This window comes from Elephas maximus, chromosome 3, assembly GCF_024166365.1.
Source record: "Elephas maximus indicus isolate mEleMax1 chromosome 3, mEleMax1 primary haplotype, whole genome shotgun sequence".
NCBI lineage: Eukaryota > Metazoa > Chordata > Mammalia > Proboscidea > Elephantidae > Elephas > Elephas maximus.
In genome coordinates this window covers 48,852,868-48,869,203 of record NC_064821.1, presented here as the reverse complement: position 1 = coordinate 48,869,203, position 16,336 = coordinate 48,852,868, and the positions used below count along the sequence as shown (strand labels likewise).

The window sequence follows — 16,336 nt, the reverse complement described above, 5'->3', positions numbered from 1 at the left end:
GAGCCATGGTGGTGCAGTGGTTAAGCACTCGGCTGCTAACCCGAGAAGTCATCGGTTCAAACCCACCAGCTGCTCCTAGGGAGAACGATGTGGCAATCTGCTTCCATAAAGAATCCAGCCTTGGAAACCCCAGGGGGCAGTTCTACTCTGTCCTATAGGGTTGCTATGAGTCAGAATCGAGCAGAAGGCAATGGGAATATCAGAGCAATCTCTGGGCTGATAACCAAAAGGTTGTTAGTTCGAGTCCACCCAGAGGTACCTCAGAAGAAAGGCCTGATGATCTAATTCCGAAAAATCATTCATTGAAAACCCTATGGGGCACAATTCTACCCTGACACACATGGGGTCGCCATGAGTTGGAGCCAAGTTCACAGCAACTGCTACAACTTCAAACATCACAGCACCGACAGCAGCTACAGTCTGTTGAGTGCCTATTGTGTTCTGGTGGGAACTGTGGCATCCACCCTGCACAGGGGGAAGTGGGCTTGGGCAGGTTAGGGTTGGATGCCCAAGGTCAGAGAGCCACAGGCTAGAATCTGGACACACACCCAGGTCTATCAAATTCTAAAGTCTAGCTCTTTCTACTCCACTACCATGAAGCGGAAGTTCCTAATAGCCCTTCAAAGTTTATCCAAAGTGGAAATCACCTGCTGCCAGTGCCTCCCACTGCCCCATGCCAAAAGCTGCCCTGCAGTGTGGGGGAACTTCTGGTGCCTGGCCACCTTCCCTCAGAACTGAATAACCCAGTTTAGGGACGCATCCAGAAGCCAGAAGAGATGTGTTCTCCTGACACAGCAGACCTTCCAAGACTGTGGCAGCTGGTGGCTACAATGATGCATTAGGAGCTAAAAATGTGGCCAGAGTCATCAGCCAAGGCACCCCTTGAATGGGTCTACACTCAGAGGCCTCATCTACACAAACAGATGAGATCGCACCCCCAATGACAGAGGGCTAGGGTCTGTGTTATGGATTAAAATGTGTTCCCCCAAATAAAAAGGTAGCTACGTATGCCAAGAGGTATGGGAAGATGTAAGGGAACATACCCACTGGCAGACATAGGTTTGGTGGTGGATATTTCTACATACGTAACCAGATGTGGCTCATATAGAGGACACAAGGGTATAGTCAGGGAAACCTTTTAGACATAACCAAACACCTTGCAGGTTGAAGTTCCTAAGCTGGAAGACAAAGGACCATAGACTCAGGGGACGTCTACATCAACTGGCACAACATAGTTCATAAAGACAATGTTCTGCATCCTACTTTGGTGAGTAGTGTCTGGGATCTTAAAACCTTGCAAGCAGCCATCTAAGATGCAACTGTTGGTCTTTTCCCATCTGGAGCAAAGGAGAGCAAAGAAAACTAAAGACTCAAGGAAGCAATTAGTTCAAAGGACTAATGGACCACATGAACCACAGCTTACACCACCCAGGGAACAGAAGAGCTAGATGGTGCCCAGCTAACACTAACAACTGCTCTGACTGAGATCACAACAAAGGGTCCCAGATAGAGGGGGAGAAAAGTGTAGAATAAAAAATCAAATTCACAAAAAAGACCAGACTTACTGGTCTGACAGAGGCTGGAGGAACCCCTGAGACTACGGCCCTAAGACACACCCTTCTGACCTAGAACTGAAGCCATTCCCAAAGACCAGCTTCCAGGCAAACAATCGACAAGCCCGTAAGATTAAAAATAACACTTGAGAGGAACTTATTCCTTAGAACAATCAATTGTATGTGATCAAAACTGTAGTGCCTGCCCAAAAGCAAAGATGGGGTGGCAAGAAGGGGTAGAAAAGCAGGATGAAAGGAATCAGAGAACTCAGGGCAGAAATGGGGAGAGTGCTGACACATTGTGGGAAATGAAACCAAGGCCATGAAACACTTTACATACAAACCATTGAATAGGAAATTAATTTGCTCTGTAAATTTTTACCTAATGCACGATTAAAAAAAAAAAAGTATTCCCCCAAAATATGGCTAGAATCCTAACCCCTCTATCTGTGGCTGTGATCCTGTTTAGAAATAGGGTTTTCTTTGTTATGTTAATTAGATCATACCTGAGTAGAGTGGGTGGGTTCTAAATCTAATCGCTCCTGAGTTATAACAAGAGCAGATTAGACATAGAGATACACACACATGGGGGGAGACAGATGTCACAAGCCAAGGAACCAAAGAATGCCTGGGGCTACAAACAAGGAAGGAACTGACAAGGCTGAGACCATGATTTGGACTTTTAGCCTCCAGAACTGTGAGAAAATAAATTGATGTTCTCTAAAACCGCCACTTGTGATATCTGTGTTACAGCAGGCACGAGGTAACTAAGACACTCTGATTGCTTTTGAAAGGCTGGGCACAGACTGAGTGTGGGTACCAGCTACAGAAACAGAGTCAGATTCTGTGCCAAGGAAGAAGGTGTGTCCGACCCACTTCTGTTGGTTGCCGAGAGGACTTAAGGAGGTCTCCCCTGGCCCTAATGCCTTTGACAGGGGCTGCGAGGCTTTGTACTCAGCTCCATCCACAAACCCGATTCCTCTGAAATCCCACTCCTGGAAAGTTCCTGACCAGAGTTTAGCCGGTGGCTCCTCTCCAGCCAAAGCGTGAGCTGATGGCCCATGTCTCCTTGAAGGCCGCTATGCCAGTCTCCAGGAAGTTGAGGCACTCGTTCATTTACATAATTTATATGAATGAGAGAATGATGCCGAGTGCAGCTCAGAAATCAGGAAGTACAACAGGCGCTATCTACGGAGCAGAATGCCGAGGAGCTGGGAGAACCAAGGGCACTGACCTCTGCATGTCTGTGAGAACGGCTACCTGCTGTCCTGTCGGGTACGCATGGCCCAGTGCCCCCACCTGCGGCCCTCTGGCAGATCTCTGTGAGATTTCAACCTAACACAAACCTCCTGGGAGCACAGCACTAAGTGAATGAATTTCAGTCTGTGAGGTCAAAGGGTAAATGTCCCACGTCAGGACATGGCCCCAATTCAGTGACAGCCACATGAATTGCCTGTCTTCACGTCCCTGTGCCTGAAATGGCTTGCAGTGAAAATTCTCTGTGAAATGGATTCTAGAAGTTGTGGGTACAGAGATGGCCATCCCAGGAACATGTGTGCGTGTGTGTATGTGCGCGCACGCGCATTTCCTTTACATTATGCAGTTCTTACAAAAGAAGTCCCTAGGTGGTGCAAATGGTTAACATGCTTGGCTGGTAACCAAAGGCTGGAGGCACTTTGGAAGAAAGGCCTGGTTGGTGATTTACTTCTGCGAAATCAGCCATTGAAAACCCTATGGGGCACAGTTCTACTCTGATGCACATGGGGTCACCATGAGTCACAGTCGACTTGATATCAGCTGGTACTGGCACAAAAGAAGAACAAAACAAAGCAGCAACCCTTGTCCTTGTCAAGCAGGGAAGGATGCCTGGCATCTGCCCAGGTAATGGACACCCTCTGTGCCGTCCCCCCAGCTCTGACTGCCAGCTGTCCTTGCATGACCAGCCTTTCTGGGGGGAAAGTGTCTGGAAAAATCTCCCCTTCTCCCGTGGCCTCCCCTTGCCCCCTGAAGGAAGGCCCTGGCAGGGTGGGGCCGTCCAGCCCACAGGAGCTCCCCCAGAGCCTGGCTGCAAGGGGTGAGCAGGAAGGAGCCATCGTCAGGCGTCAGGGCGAGGCTCCTGGGGAGAACATCTTGCGGGGCAGGAGGAGCCACCAAGTGGAAAGGCTCCCGGAGGAAAGAGCTGAGCCATCCCTGAACCCTCAACTACTGGGAACCACGGCAAATTCATCTGGGGATAGTAAAGAGAGAGCTTTAAAATGCCAAACCGTGGGGAGTCTCCTTAGCAGAGAAGGAAGTGAGGGAAGGGAAAGGGCCCCGGGTCGGGCGGTGGGGGGCTCCCCTTGGTGACCTGCCAGTCCACCGCTTTGTTGTTGTGTGCCATCCAGTTGATTCCGACTCATAGCAAGGCTATAGGACAGAACAGAACTTCCCCATTGGGTTTCCAAGGCTGTAATCTTTATGGAAGCAGATGGCCAGGTCTTTCTCCCAAGGAGCAGCTGATGGGTTCAAACCACCAACCTTTCGTTAGTAGCCGGGTGCTTAACTACTGAATCACCAGGGCTCCTCTGCTTACAGCAGGCTCCAGGGAGGGCAACAGGGGCCAGGAGCAAGCTAAGCCTACCCCCTCACTCGTCAGTGCCATCTCCGCCCCCACCCCCACCACATGTGGCACCAGGAAAAGGAGCACGGTGACATGGGGAACTCAAGGAGGAGCCAAACCAAGCCGCTGTGGGGTGGTCACACAGGGAAAGATGGGTCCTGGTTTGCTGAGAATTCAAAGCCTTCACTTCACCCCGACCCAAAACGCCGGCCTCGCATACGTGAAAGAGCAGGGAGGGATGAAGGCTGGGGACATGTGCACACTGCAGTGTCCTGGGGGGGAACACGGGTGGAGTCGGTTTCAGCCAATCTGCCTCCACAACACCTGCTCCCAGCTGAGGGTCCCCACCTGGTTCAACCAGCTGGTGGGAGGTATAGACACCTCAGGGAGTAGCAGTGGGGTCAGGACTACCTCCAAGACTTCTGAGAGCCTGGCATCAAGAAGACGTGTCCAGCCAGGCCTGAGCCCAGGCTTCTGCCTGTCACGCCCACTGCTCCAGAGACCCCATAGGACCCAAGTTTCAACGACAAGACAGCGAAGTTATAAGAGGTTGAACCCATAGCCAGGGCAGCGGAGCAACCACGGGGTGGGGGTGAGGACTTTCCTCCCTACTCAGAGAACGCTGCCTCAGAAGGTAAAGCAAACCCTCCAGGGGCAGGGAACTTATGCAGCCTTTGACCTCACGTGGTAGGCACCTGCCTTCCACAGGAAGGAGTGAACAGAGAAAGCCTTGGGCTGTCTGTCACTGTCTATCCTTCCCCCTACCGCCTCCCCCTGCAGTAGCACTTAGCACCGGGTGAGGGAGGCCTCATGGGAATTTTCTCCACTTCCTTCTCTCTAAAACCTGCCCCTCCAAGCAAAACCCTGATCCCACTCTGCCCAAGCTGCTCCTATCAGGGCCACCAATGACCTCACTTTGCCACATGGGATGAATAATTCCCAGCTGCCAACATACCTGACCTGGCAGCACTTTGTTCTGGAAGTGCTTTCTTCACTGGCTTCCAAGACGCCCCTTTCCTGGGTCCCCTCCAGCCACGTGGCCATTCCCTGTCAACTGGCCTCTAAACCCTGATGCCCCAGGGCTCAACCTCAGGCCTCTCCCCTCTTTCTCCCCCACTCCTCCCCCCAACTCTCTTGGGAATCCCATCAAGGGTCATGGCTTTAAGCATCATCCCCACATGGATGGTTCCCCACTTATAACCCCAGTCCACAACGCTGTCCTGGACTCCAACCTTGAATCCACTCCTGGATGTGACCAAGAGCATCACAGACCTAACTTAGCCCTGGAATCTGCTCCTCGTTGGGATTCCCATCCTGCCACCTGCTCAGGCCAAATACCTTGGAGTCATCCCGAATCTTCCCTTCCTCATCTCATATCCAACCCAGGATGGTGCTTCCAAACAGCTCTGGAACCTGACCACCTCTCCTCACCTCCATGCTCCCACCCTGGCCCAAGCCCCCACCCCCTCCCACCTGAATACTTGTCACAGCCTCCTCCTGGCCCCCAGAGGCCTTTCCTACCCCTGTGGCCCATTTTCCATAGAGCAGCCAAGTGACCCTTCCAAAACACACGATATCTGTTCCGCAGAGGTCAGGATGGCAGCTCTGACACTCAACACTCCATCCTGCATCCCACAGTGCAGTGGGGCTGGCGGCTCTGCACCACCCTCCCATGCTTCTGCTCCACTGACCACATCTGTTTTCCCATCTGGACCCTCCGAAGTCCACTGGCCATGGGGAGAGGCCCATTCATGTCTGAGCAGGTCTGGGGCAAGAGAGAAGCCAAGGGGCCCTGGCACTGCACGACATTATGACCCTGGTGTGGGGGAGGGGTCCTCATCATTCACCACAAGTGCCCTGAGGTCTGCGCCCCAGTCACTGGCCACATCTAGTCTCCACTCTGGGTCCAGCTTGCAGGCGCGCTTCCCAGCAACTTATTTTCACTTTTGTGTATTTACTCTCTCCCTTTAAAATTTTCCAAACAAGTAAAATTAGGAAAGCACCAAGCTCCCCCCTCTGATGCAGAGCTAAGGTGGCCATTCCTCTATTCACCAGGCCTGCGCCTGGATTTCCGGGCCATTTGGCAGAGCCATTCTGCTCTGCCTTGTTCTGACTTGGCACAGGCGTAGAGCTCCCAGCCCCTCCTGGCCCCTCCCAGCCACTCCGGGGGTCTGTGTTGTGTTGATGCCGTGCAAACCCACAGAGCTAATGAGGGCATCAGCAGTCTGTTCCAGCAGGGACATGGCCGGACCACTGCACCGGAGACCAAGAGTCTTGGTGGCCTGCCAGTGACTCCACAGGCCCAGCAAGTCCCTCGCCTGTCTGTCTGCATAGAACAGAAGTGAAACCTCCTTGGGTCTGGGACCACTCCTTTGCTGGAGAGGAGAGGCGGGCCACAGCCCAGGGCACCCCTGAGGTCCAGGTCCTAGGGAGGATATGCCGGGACTTCTGACCTCTGACCACCCAGCTCTGGGTTTACTACCCTCCTTCATTTCCCCCAAGGGGATACACTCATACAACTCACTCTGCTGGTTCCTAATCCATGTCTGAGGTGACCTCCCAGGGAGGTCACCTGCTGGAAACACACTTGGTAACCTCTGCCAGGAGTCCTGTGACTTCAGGGTGCTGGGCCTCCTAGGTCGGACAGAGCAGCCCTGGAAGCCGGCAGTGCGGAAGCCCGCCAGGGTCAGCGGTTCATGTCATTGCCCAGCCAAAGCCTGGGTGGGGCAGCAGGGTTTCCAAAAGAAAATGTGTAGGAGTTGGCACCTGCCTGACTGCCGTGGAGGTTTTCTTTTCCAGTATCTTCTGAAGATTGAAAGGGGGGGCGTGGAGAAGGGGAGAAGGAGAAGCAGGAATGGGAGAACCTGAGGGTTTGGAGACTCTTAAGATAGAGTGAGTGTCTGTGGTGGGGGAAGGAGCCTCACCCCGCTCACTGGTCTGCCGGGGCAGTTAGAACGTTGGGTCCCAGGTCACACCCAAGAGGGTCGGCCCATGGTGGACTGAGTTTTCTGGCCTACCCCTTCCAGTGGTGGGACGTTCATGCTGCGGAAGGGACCCATGCAGGCCCGGAGCAGAGGGCGCCCGGCTCAAGCTCCAGAAGAGAGGGCCAAGTGGAGTGGACAGTTCCGGAACACTGGGACTTCCCACCACCTCGAGCACTCAGCCAGGCAGCCACAGAGCCTCTACCTCCCAAACCAGGGCGGTGTGCCACACGTGGGCTGTTTTCACACAGACAGTGAGAGAGGCATTTTCCTAAGGACCCCTGGAAATTGCAACTAAGAGACACTGCCTCTTTCTAACATGTGTTCCCCCCAGTCCAAGAGAAGTCCACTCAGGAGCCTTCAGCACCAGCAAAACTCCCTGAACCTGGCTGATGAGCCAGAAAGGCCATTAGCTTTCATTTATGTGAAGGAGGGGTGCCAGGAGTCTCCAAGGTCTTGGACTGCCAAGTCCACAATCCTCAGGCTCGATAAGAAACAGGTTACTGTGCTAGAATCTGGTCAACTGCAGATCAAACCTAGAGGCAGGTCAGGCAGAAATCAACAAGGTCTATCAAAGACCCTTCATTCATTTGTTCACTCATTCATTCATTCAGAAGCGCTGCCTGCCAGGTAATCTGGCAGATTCTGGCTTGTATTCCTCATTAAACCTGGAGCAGGCAAGAGTTGCCTTGAGGGTCTGAACACAGGGGTCTCTCTACTTAAAAGACATTTCCATTCCAGTGACTGGGTGGACTTGGGCCTGGGCCCAGCCAGGACCACTGGGACACATGAGGGTACCCCTCGGCCACGCAGGGGACACTTACGATCAAGCCCGTTCAAGTAGCGCATGCGGATCTCACAGTGGCCCCAGACAGCACTCACTACAGGATACAGTTTTTTGCCCTTGAGTCCCCGAAAAGCCACTCCCATGTACTGTCCATCCACAATGAAGCTGAGGGTCCCGTCGTCCATGTCCAAGGCCACCAGGAAGGAGTCAGGGACGATGAAGGTCTCGTCGGGCTCCAGAAAAGCTGGGTACGTTTTGCTCGGCTGGTTCTTGCCGTCGTGGTAGAGCCGGTTGCGCCCCAAGTCCCAGCCCCAAGACTCGTGGTTGTTCCCCACGAGCGTCGTGTACCCGACGGAGTGCAGGGGGGCATCCGCTGTGGCCACCCCCACCACGGCATGGGTGCCCCGCTGCCGCATGGCCCACGTGATCTGCCACACGTGCAGCCCCCGCGTGTACCCGACCTTGCCCCGGATGGCGTCCGTGCTCTGGGCCACCGGGTGGCGGTGGAAGATAAGCTTGTCATCCTCTTTCACGAAGACGTTGAGCGAGCGGTCGTTGTTATTCCATGAGTGCAGCAGCTGCACGTCGTAGGACACCGGGGGCATGTCCAACAGCAGGTCCAGGCGGGTGGGCTTGCAGTAGTCCAGGCCCTGCAGCTCCTGCTTCAGCGGCCGGTATGTGGGGTCCTGTATGGCCACTGTCTTGATCCCCCCGGTGACCTTCTGACCCATGCTTGCCTTGGGTTTCACCTTCCCCCAGGAGCCCCGGGCCAGCTCATCAACCCCAGGGTCTCTCGTCCAGCTTTCCGGTAAGGCTGGGGCCCTTCTTCGGGAAGGTTGTTAGGAGACTCCTCAAGTTGTGGAGCATCCAGGGTTGCCTAACAGATGGAAAGAAAAACAGATGGATGAGCAGGGATGCAGGAGGAAGGGGAAAAAGGAAACCGTGAGCACGAGGGTTATCGAGACAGCTGACCCCGTGGCACATCCCAGCCGCTGGGGAGCTGGGCTCCCCACAACACCTGACCTGGGGTCAGAGGGAGCCTTGGAACAGGAAAAAATCTCCCCTCTGGCCCGGCAGCTATAAAGGAAAGGGGCCAACCGCCAGCATCTGCATGAAGATAGGGACCAGACACTGTCCTCAATCATGGTGGGTGCACAGTGTGAGACCCACTCAGACGCTTGCCAGGTACCGCACTGAGGCCAGTGCTCTTGGTTTCAGGGCAGAGGCCAGGCTGGTGGAAACCCTGAGATGAGCCTCTAGGTAGTGGGCATTGTCTGTAGTCAAAATAAGAAAAAGCTTATCTCCCTGGCCTTGCTGCTTACAGGGAAAGGTGAAGTCTTCCACCCCTAGTTGCCATAAAGTCAACTCCAACGCATGGTGACTCCATATGTGTCAGAGTAGAGCTGTGCTCCATAGGATTTTCAGTGTCTGATTTTTTAGAAGTCTCCAGGCCTTTCTTCCAAGATGCCGCTGGATGGACTCAAACCTCCAACCTTTCGGTTAGTATGCAGACACTGCAGTGAAGCCCCCAGTAGCTGTTTAAGATGCCAAATCACAGCTTCTCTCTCTTTTCCAGCAGTGCAGCCTCCCACAGACACCCCCCCGGTTCACCCTGGGGAAGGTAACCCTGGTGTAGGCGGGAAGCTCTGCTGGGGTCTGCATGTGCACTTGACTGGGGAGGGCCAGGAACCTCCCAGCTCAGCAGTTCCTGAGGCTTCAGCAGCCCCTGAGCAGGTCCCCTATCCCGCCTGAACTGGGGGCCACAGAGACGCTCCTCTGCAGAGCCCTGTGCTGGTTCAGTAGGTGGGCACCAGAAGCTCTCACACCACGCACCCCGCTCCCTGGGGTTTTCTGCCAACTGTCAGATGACCCCCTCTTTTTCCTGCCTGCACCCGTCATCAGTGGATGGGTGCCTCCCTCCACTTGGCACCTCACCCCCAAGTCCCCTGGGTCCCTTGGAGGAGTAGGAAGGCAGGTTGGAAGACAGGCCTCACTGCGTCTATCTCCTGTCCTCTCCTTCCGTGGTGCCCTGGGAAAGTTCTACTCAAGAAGGAGGCCACTGAAAAAACCCACTGCTGTCGAGTCAGTTCTAACTCATAGTGACCCTGTAACTACCCTATAGGACAGAGCAGAACTGCCCCATAGCATTTCCAAGGTTATAAACTTTACGGAAGGAGCCCTGGTGGTGTACTGGTTAAGCGCTTGGCTGCTAACCAAAAGATCAGCAGTTCAAACCCACCCGCTGCTCTGTGGGAAAAAGATGTGGTAGTCTGCTTCTGTAGATATTAAGCCCAAACCCATTGCTGTGAAGTAGATTCTGACTTATAGTGACCTTGTAGGACAGAGAACTGTCCCACAGGGTTTCCAAGGCTGTCAGTCTTTATAGAAGCAGACTGCCACATCTCCCTCTTGCAGAGCAACTGGTGGGCTTGAACCGCCAACCCTATGGGACAGTTCTCTGTCCTACAAGGTCACTATAAGTCAGAATCTACTTCACAGCAATGGGTTTGGGCTTAATATCTACAGAAGCAGACTACCACATCTTTTTCCCACAGAGCAGCGGGTGGGTTTGAACTGCTGATCTTTTGGTTAGCAGCCAAGCGCTTAACTATTAAGCCACCAGGGCTCCTTCAAGGAGGAAGAGGTGGGTGAAATTTGGGGACTGACGGGACTTGGGCCACCCTGCTGTCCCATCCTCTGCTCCCAGCCTTGAATAACAAAAAATGATGTTGTTTTGGCTTCCTGGGCCCCATTCAAGAGAAAAGGTACTTCCTACCATCAAAAGCCTCCTGGGTCCTGGACAGGACTCTTGGCTGCCCAGTTTGGGAGACAGCTTCTGGAGACCAACCAGACAATGGACAAGATAGGCTCCTGGCTAAAGAAATGCAACCAAACAAGAATGCAGAGGTTACAACGTGAGCCATTGGTGGAAAAGCGTCACTCAGGTTGCCTGTTGTAGGGACCACTCACGTGCCAAGTGAATGGAATGGAGAAAATACAGAGGGACCTGGGGTGGGGGTGGGGGGCTGTGGGTTTATCGCTGCAGTTGGCCTATTGCCTCTTCAGCCTGCACAGCAATTGCTGCCTCGCAGCCGCAAGGACAAGGTGCCTGCTGGTAGGTGAGGGGGGCCGGACCAGCCACACTGCCATCAGCTGCCCGACGCGGGGAATGCTGGGAACCTAGAGGCCCAGGCCTCCCCTCTCTGATCCTGGGGCTACCAGGGCCTGGAAAGAGGAGCAGGCTCAGCAGTCGGGTGGAAGCCTCCCTGGGATCTTCAGCCACCCTGGAGCTTGCTCACTGAGCTGGGAGGAGCAACGCCTTTGGGATGGCCAGGCCTCTGGAAGCCTTCTTCCCACAGAACGTTCTGAGTGGGAACATTGGGTGCCTGGACTTCCTTCTCTACCGGCAGGGATGTGATAGAGGGCCCGTTGCTCCCTGAGACCGGCGAGGACAGCTGTGTCAAAGGTATGCCCCTCTACAGCAGGGGACCACCTGGTTCTGGGACAAGCTCGAGGGTTACAGTGACCTCACTGTGACACAGTGATCAGAAGACAGCATGGCCTCAAAGCGAGGCACACACTGTCATCTAGGCCAGTTCCAGCAGTGAGATCCCACCACTTGTGGTTGCCAAGCAAGTCCACAACACGCACCTGCTGCTAAACTTCCGCCTCCTTTGGGCCCTGTGTCGGGAACTATCGGAGGGGGCCCCATCTGGGCCTGGCACTGAATGGCTTTGAGCAGTGGAAGCTCTTGGAAGGAAAAGTCCGGGAGGAAGGGGCTGTGGAGAGGGTGGTGGGACATTCTCCTTGAGCATGGAGGGCAGGGAAAGTACCTGTGGCATCATGGGAGGACTCTCTCAAGGGGACGTGGGCCACCCACTCTGCCACTTCTGGGTCATCCTGCCATCTGAGTCACCTCAAGGTCATCAATTGCCATGGCAACTTCAAGGCCACTCTGACTCACCCATCACCTGCCCGCCCCCACCTATGTCCAGGCTATGGTTAAAGCTGACGCTTCCTTCTCTTCAACTTCCTGCCGTCCATACTTGGCCGCCTCCTCGCCGTGCAACGACACACGGGGCGGTTGGCTACTCGTCTCCTTCCATCCATTTTTAAATGCAGCTGCAGGGGCCCACCCTCCTTTGAGTCCTCCAGGAGTTCAAGTGGCCCACCTTCTCCCAGCTCCAGCCCAGCCAGGTGCTCTCTCCTTCAGCTTCTCCTTATCTGCCCTCTCCCACTGCCCAACGCTCGGTCCAGCCCTGCTTTCCTGAGCTTCCAGTCCTCAGGGAAACTCATGCACAAAACCACTGGCAAGGATTTGACCTTGACTTTCCCGCGCTTGTTTGCTCATTTGTAAGATGGGACGTCACCGGTGTGCCACTCACTCACCTGAAAATCAACTGAGACAATATGCAAGAGAAGACCTGGCCCACTGGCTTTTTTACTTTGTTTTATGCTGAGACTGTGCTCTGTACAACTAACAAAGACCACTGTTACCTAGTCTCCCCAGTCACCACACCTGGCCCTATAGATGGAGAGCTGTCTTTAGGCCACAACCGCCCAGTCAAGTGCTTGGAACGCTGGGCTAGAGCAGATCAAGTTCAAAGTACCTTCTAAACCAGGGATCGGCAAACTTTTCCAGAAAAAGCCAGATAATAAATATTTCAGACTTTGCAGACAATACGTAAACAGGTGGGCATGGCTGTGTTCCAACAAAAATTTATTTATAAAAGCAGGCAGTAGGCTGAACTTGACCCATGGGTTTGCTGAGCTCTGTTCTAAACCCAAGAAAAACTCAGGCAGCCCCCATGGCCAAAATACCTGAACATGGACCTCAGGGGAGGGGTTGTACCACCCACAGGTGCTGAGTGACTCTGATACTCGTCTGGCAAGGGCTGCTTCTGTTCACTGCCAATCTGAGATGGGGCATCATAGGGCAGGGTAGACCAGGTAGGAGGTACGGGAACCCTTTGGAGCCCCAGCTCCGGGACCACCCCACTTTCCTACCAGTCTATGAGAGAGGTGAATGCACATGCCCAGGCCTTCCAAGGCCCAGAGGTGCCCCAGGAGCACAGGGACTGTGATTGCTTAGTGAGCCCTTGGGAGTGTCCATGAGGTAGTGAAAACGAATTTTAAGCACACAAAAAAGAATAAAAGCTGAGAAACACCGATTTAACAAATCATATTCACAAGAACGAACTGCCCCCAAAGCAATTCCGAAAGGCTCTCCGTGCACATGCCTTCTCATAAAGCAAGCACTACCATCCTGAGTGCTTCATCCACCAAGATACATGGTCAGGACCTGTATCGGCAGAAGGTCATTTAACATAAAGGACAAGAATTCCCAGATACAGGTCTGGGGCCATCCATGACATGATTTCTACAAGGATTTCACCTTAGATCTCCAATCACTGTTTCTCAGTCACACATTTTCATTACCCAGGAAACGGGGCAGCTGCCTGCCGCCACTGGCCAAAAGCACAAGACCAGAATGGCTGCTCGGATCTGAAACCAGCCTTGGCAAAAAGAGACAGAGGTTACCATGATGGAGTCACCAACCACTGGTCCGGCCCCAAGGGGCCAACTCCAGAGAAGAGGAGGCAAGGAGGGAGAAATTTGGCAAGAGGCGTGGATTTGTGTGTGTGTGTGTGCATTAAAGTTTACCGAGCAAATTAGTTTTCCATTCAATAGTTTGTACATAAAGTGTTCCAAAACATTCGTTTCGTTCCCCACAATGTGTCAGCACTCTCCCCATTTCCATCATAGGCTCCCCCTTTCCTTTTGTCCTGATTTTCTATTCCTTCCTGCCTTCTCATCTTTGCTTTGGGCAAATGTCACCCTTTTGATCTCGTATAATTGATTGTTCTAAGGAGCATGTTCCTTTCAGGTGTTATTATTTCTTTTATGGGCCTGTCTATGGTTTGGTTGAATGGTGGTCTTTGAGAATGGCAGCAGTTCCAGTCGAGAAGGACGTCTCAGGGCCACAGACTTGGGGGTTCCTCCAATCTCTGTCAGACCAGTAAATGTGGTCTTTTCTGTGAATTCAATTTTTTGTTCTACAATTTTTCTCCCACTCTGTTCAGAACTCTCTGTTGTGATGCCAATCAGAGTGGTTGGCAGTAGCAGCTGGGCACCATCTAATTCTTCTGGTCTTGGGTCGTGTAGGCTGTGATTCGTGTGGTTCATTAGTCCTTTGGACTAATTGCTCCCTAGAGTCTTGGTTTTCTTCACTCCAGAGAGTAAGAGACCAATACATGTACCTTAGATGGCTGCTCAAAAGCTTTTAAGACCCCAGATGCTACTCATTAAAGTAGGACACAGAACTTTATGAACCATGTTGTACCAATTTATGTAGATGACCCCTGAGTCTATAGTCCTTCGCCTTCAAGCCTAGGAATTTCATCCTGAGAGGTGTTTGGTTATGTCTAAAAAGTTGCCCTGACTCTGGCCCTTATGTGCTTGGGGCACGGATTTCAACCCTCAACTCAGACACTACTTGGTACACAGCACCTGCTGAGATGCTTTGCCCTCCCTTTAATTAAAGCTGCGACTCTAAAAATTCTGCCTTCCAAAAAAAGGGCCATTGGGTCAGCTGGCCCTAGGCCCCACCTCAAAGCCCATTGCCATCAAGTCGATTCTGACTCATAGTGCCACCTCTACTACAAATTATCCTCTTGTTTTTTAAGAAAAGGTTTGGTGAACAGGCAGCACCCTTCACTGGAGGCATGTCCATGGTGGCCGTGGCAGAGGGGGTAGGGGGTGAGGGAACCCACAGCACAGAAACTACCAGAGAGTGACACACACACCCCCATGTTCTCTAAGCTCAGGTCCCCCTCAGTGCCTTTGGCTGACCCCGGAACAGTTAAACCATTGTTTTGACCCAAGATGGGGAAAGAACAAAATTCAGGATGTGGAACAAGGTGACCTATTTATAAAGCCTCCTTTCACCTGAAGATCAAATAAGCTTCCTTCACCCCTCCCTCCACCTCTCCGCCCCACACATCTGTGGTTGCAGCCCAGGGTTTTGCAAGAGAAGCATGCCCCAAGCGATCTGTTATTATATCAGAATGCACTGTCTGCAGCACGGCAGAGTGGCCGCTCCGGCTCCGCCTGCTAATTACGGTTTCTCGCTCCTGGGAACCAGACTCCCTTCAGCCTCCCCAACACAAGCGGCAGGAACATGATCCTAGGCGGAAGCACTGAGGACAGGCTAAAAGTGCCCCCGAGAGTAGGCCAAGGGCCATGTGGTTACAACACCCCCCCACCCCAACTGCCCACTTGAGGGGGGATACTGGGGAGAACCCAGGGGGCGCTGTGTTCTTGCTCAAGTAATAAGTCTCCACCCCTAGAATCAACAAAAAGGATTTAACCCTTCTGGAAAGTTCTGACAAGCGACCTTGGAGAGAAAATCCCACGCGGTCCAGGGCTCTAGCCTCTGACCTCAAAAGACTAAAAATGCACCTGCCATCGACACCTACGGGAGGACACAGATTACTCATGACACTTTCAGAATGGGCTCGGATCAGTTGGGCCCTGCCCCTGGGAAATCAGTGTGACACTCATATAGAGACTAAAGATTAAAACAAAAAGTTACGGCTATAGCCGTCTCCAGGCTGTGAGGGCAACAGTCCTCGTTCAGACGAGAGGTCCTGTTCTTGTAGGGACCTCAGGGACACACAGGGACCTTCCCAAAAGTTGATCCAAGACAGTAGCAAATGTGCCTTTGAGTGCTAATGGAAATTCAGTCTAGACTGAGATCCTGAATGCCACCCAACAAGGAGGCTGAGGGTTGGTCAAATGGCCTGCCCGGTCCACATGGTACCTGCCTGGCCCACATGGGATCTGTCTGGCCACATGGTGCCTGCCTGCCTGGTCCATGTGGTGTCTGCCTGGTCCACACGGGGTCTGCCTTGTCCACATGGGGCCGGCCCGGTGCACACAGCACCTGCCTGGTCCATGTGGGGCCTGCCTGGTCCACGTGGGGCCTGCCCAGTCCACACAGGAGGCAGAAAGGCAGAGTTTTGAGGGCAGAACCATGTGACCATCTCCAAGGGGAAGAGATGCTGGCAGAGGGAGCCCCTGGAGAAAGGCTCAGAGACTCCGATCTCTTTCCTTGCCCCCATCCACCTCCGTAAATTCCCCAGGGAAGGGAGGAAATGGGGGCTCATGGCAGATGCCTGCAAAGCCCCAGGGTGGAGAGGGTGGCCCAGTCAGGTCACTCTGGCCCTGAGGATGCTGAAGCTTGCCTTCCCCAAGGTGGGGCAGAGAGGGGCAGCAGGTAGGCAGGGGGACACAGGGACACAAAATTCTTACAGAGGGCTGGGCCTCACCCCTTCCTCTGGAACTGCCTGGCCCCAGGGGAAGAGTCCCAGGACGCTGCCTGCCACTTCCGTCCTCCTAAGTGGCCACCCCAGCA

The 16,336-nt window shown here is 53.5% G+C and overlaps 1 protein-coding gene across 4 annotated transcripts in view; it reads right to left on the bottom strand.

Annotated features, from left to right (window-relative positions):
• Nucleotides 1–16,336, bottom strand: part of SPSB1 (splA/ryanodine receptor domain and SOCS box containing 1) — an 83,461-nt gene that overhangs the window by 5,394 nt on the left and 61,731 nt on the right. For all 4 annotated transcript variants that reach the window (XM_049877844.1, XM_049877843.1, XM_049877845.1 and 1 more), the window contains exon 2: nt 7,958–8,797. In XM_049877844.1, the coding sequence (XP_049733801.1) occupies nt 7,958–8,651 (694 nt within the window). In that variant the 5' untranslated portion in view covers nt 8,652–8,797. The remainder of the gene's footprint in view (nt 1–7,957; nt 8,798–16,336) is intronic.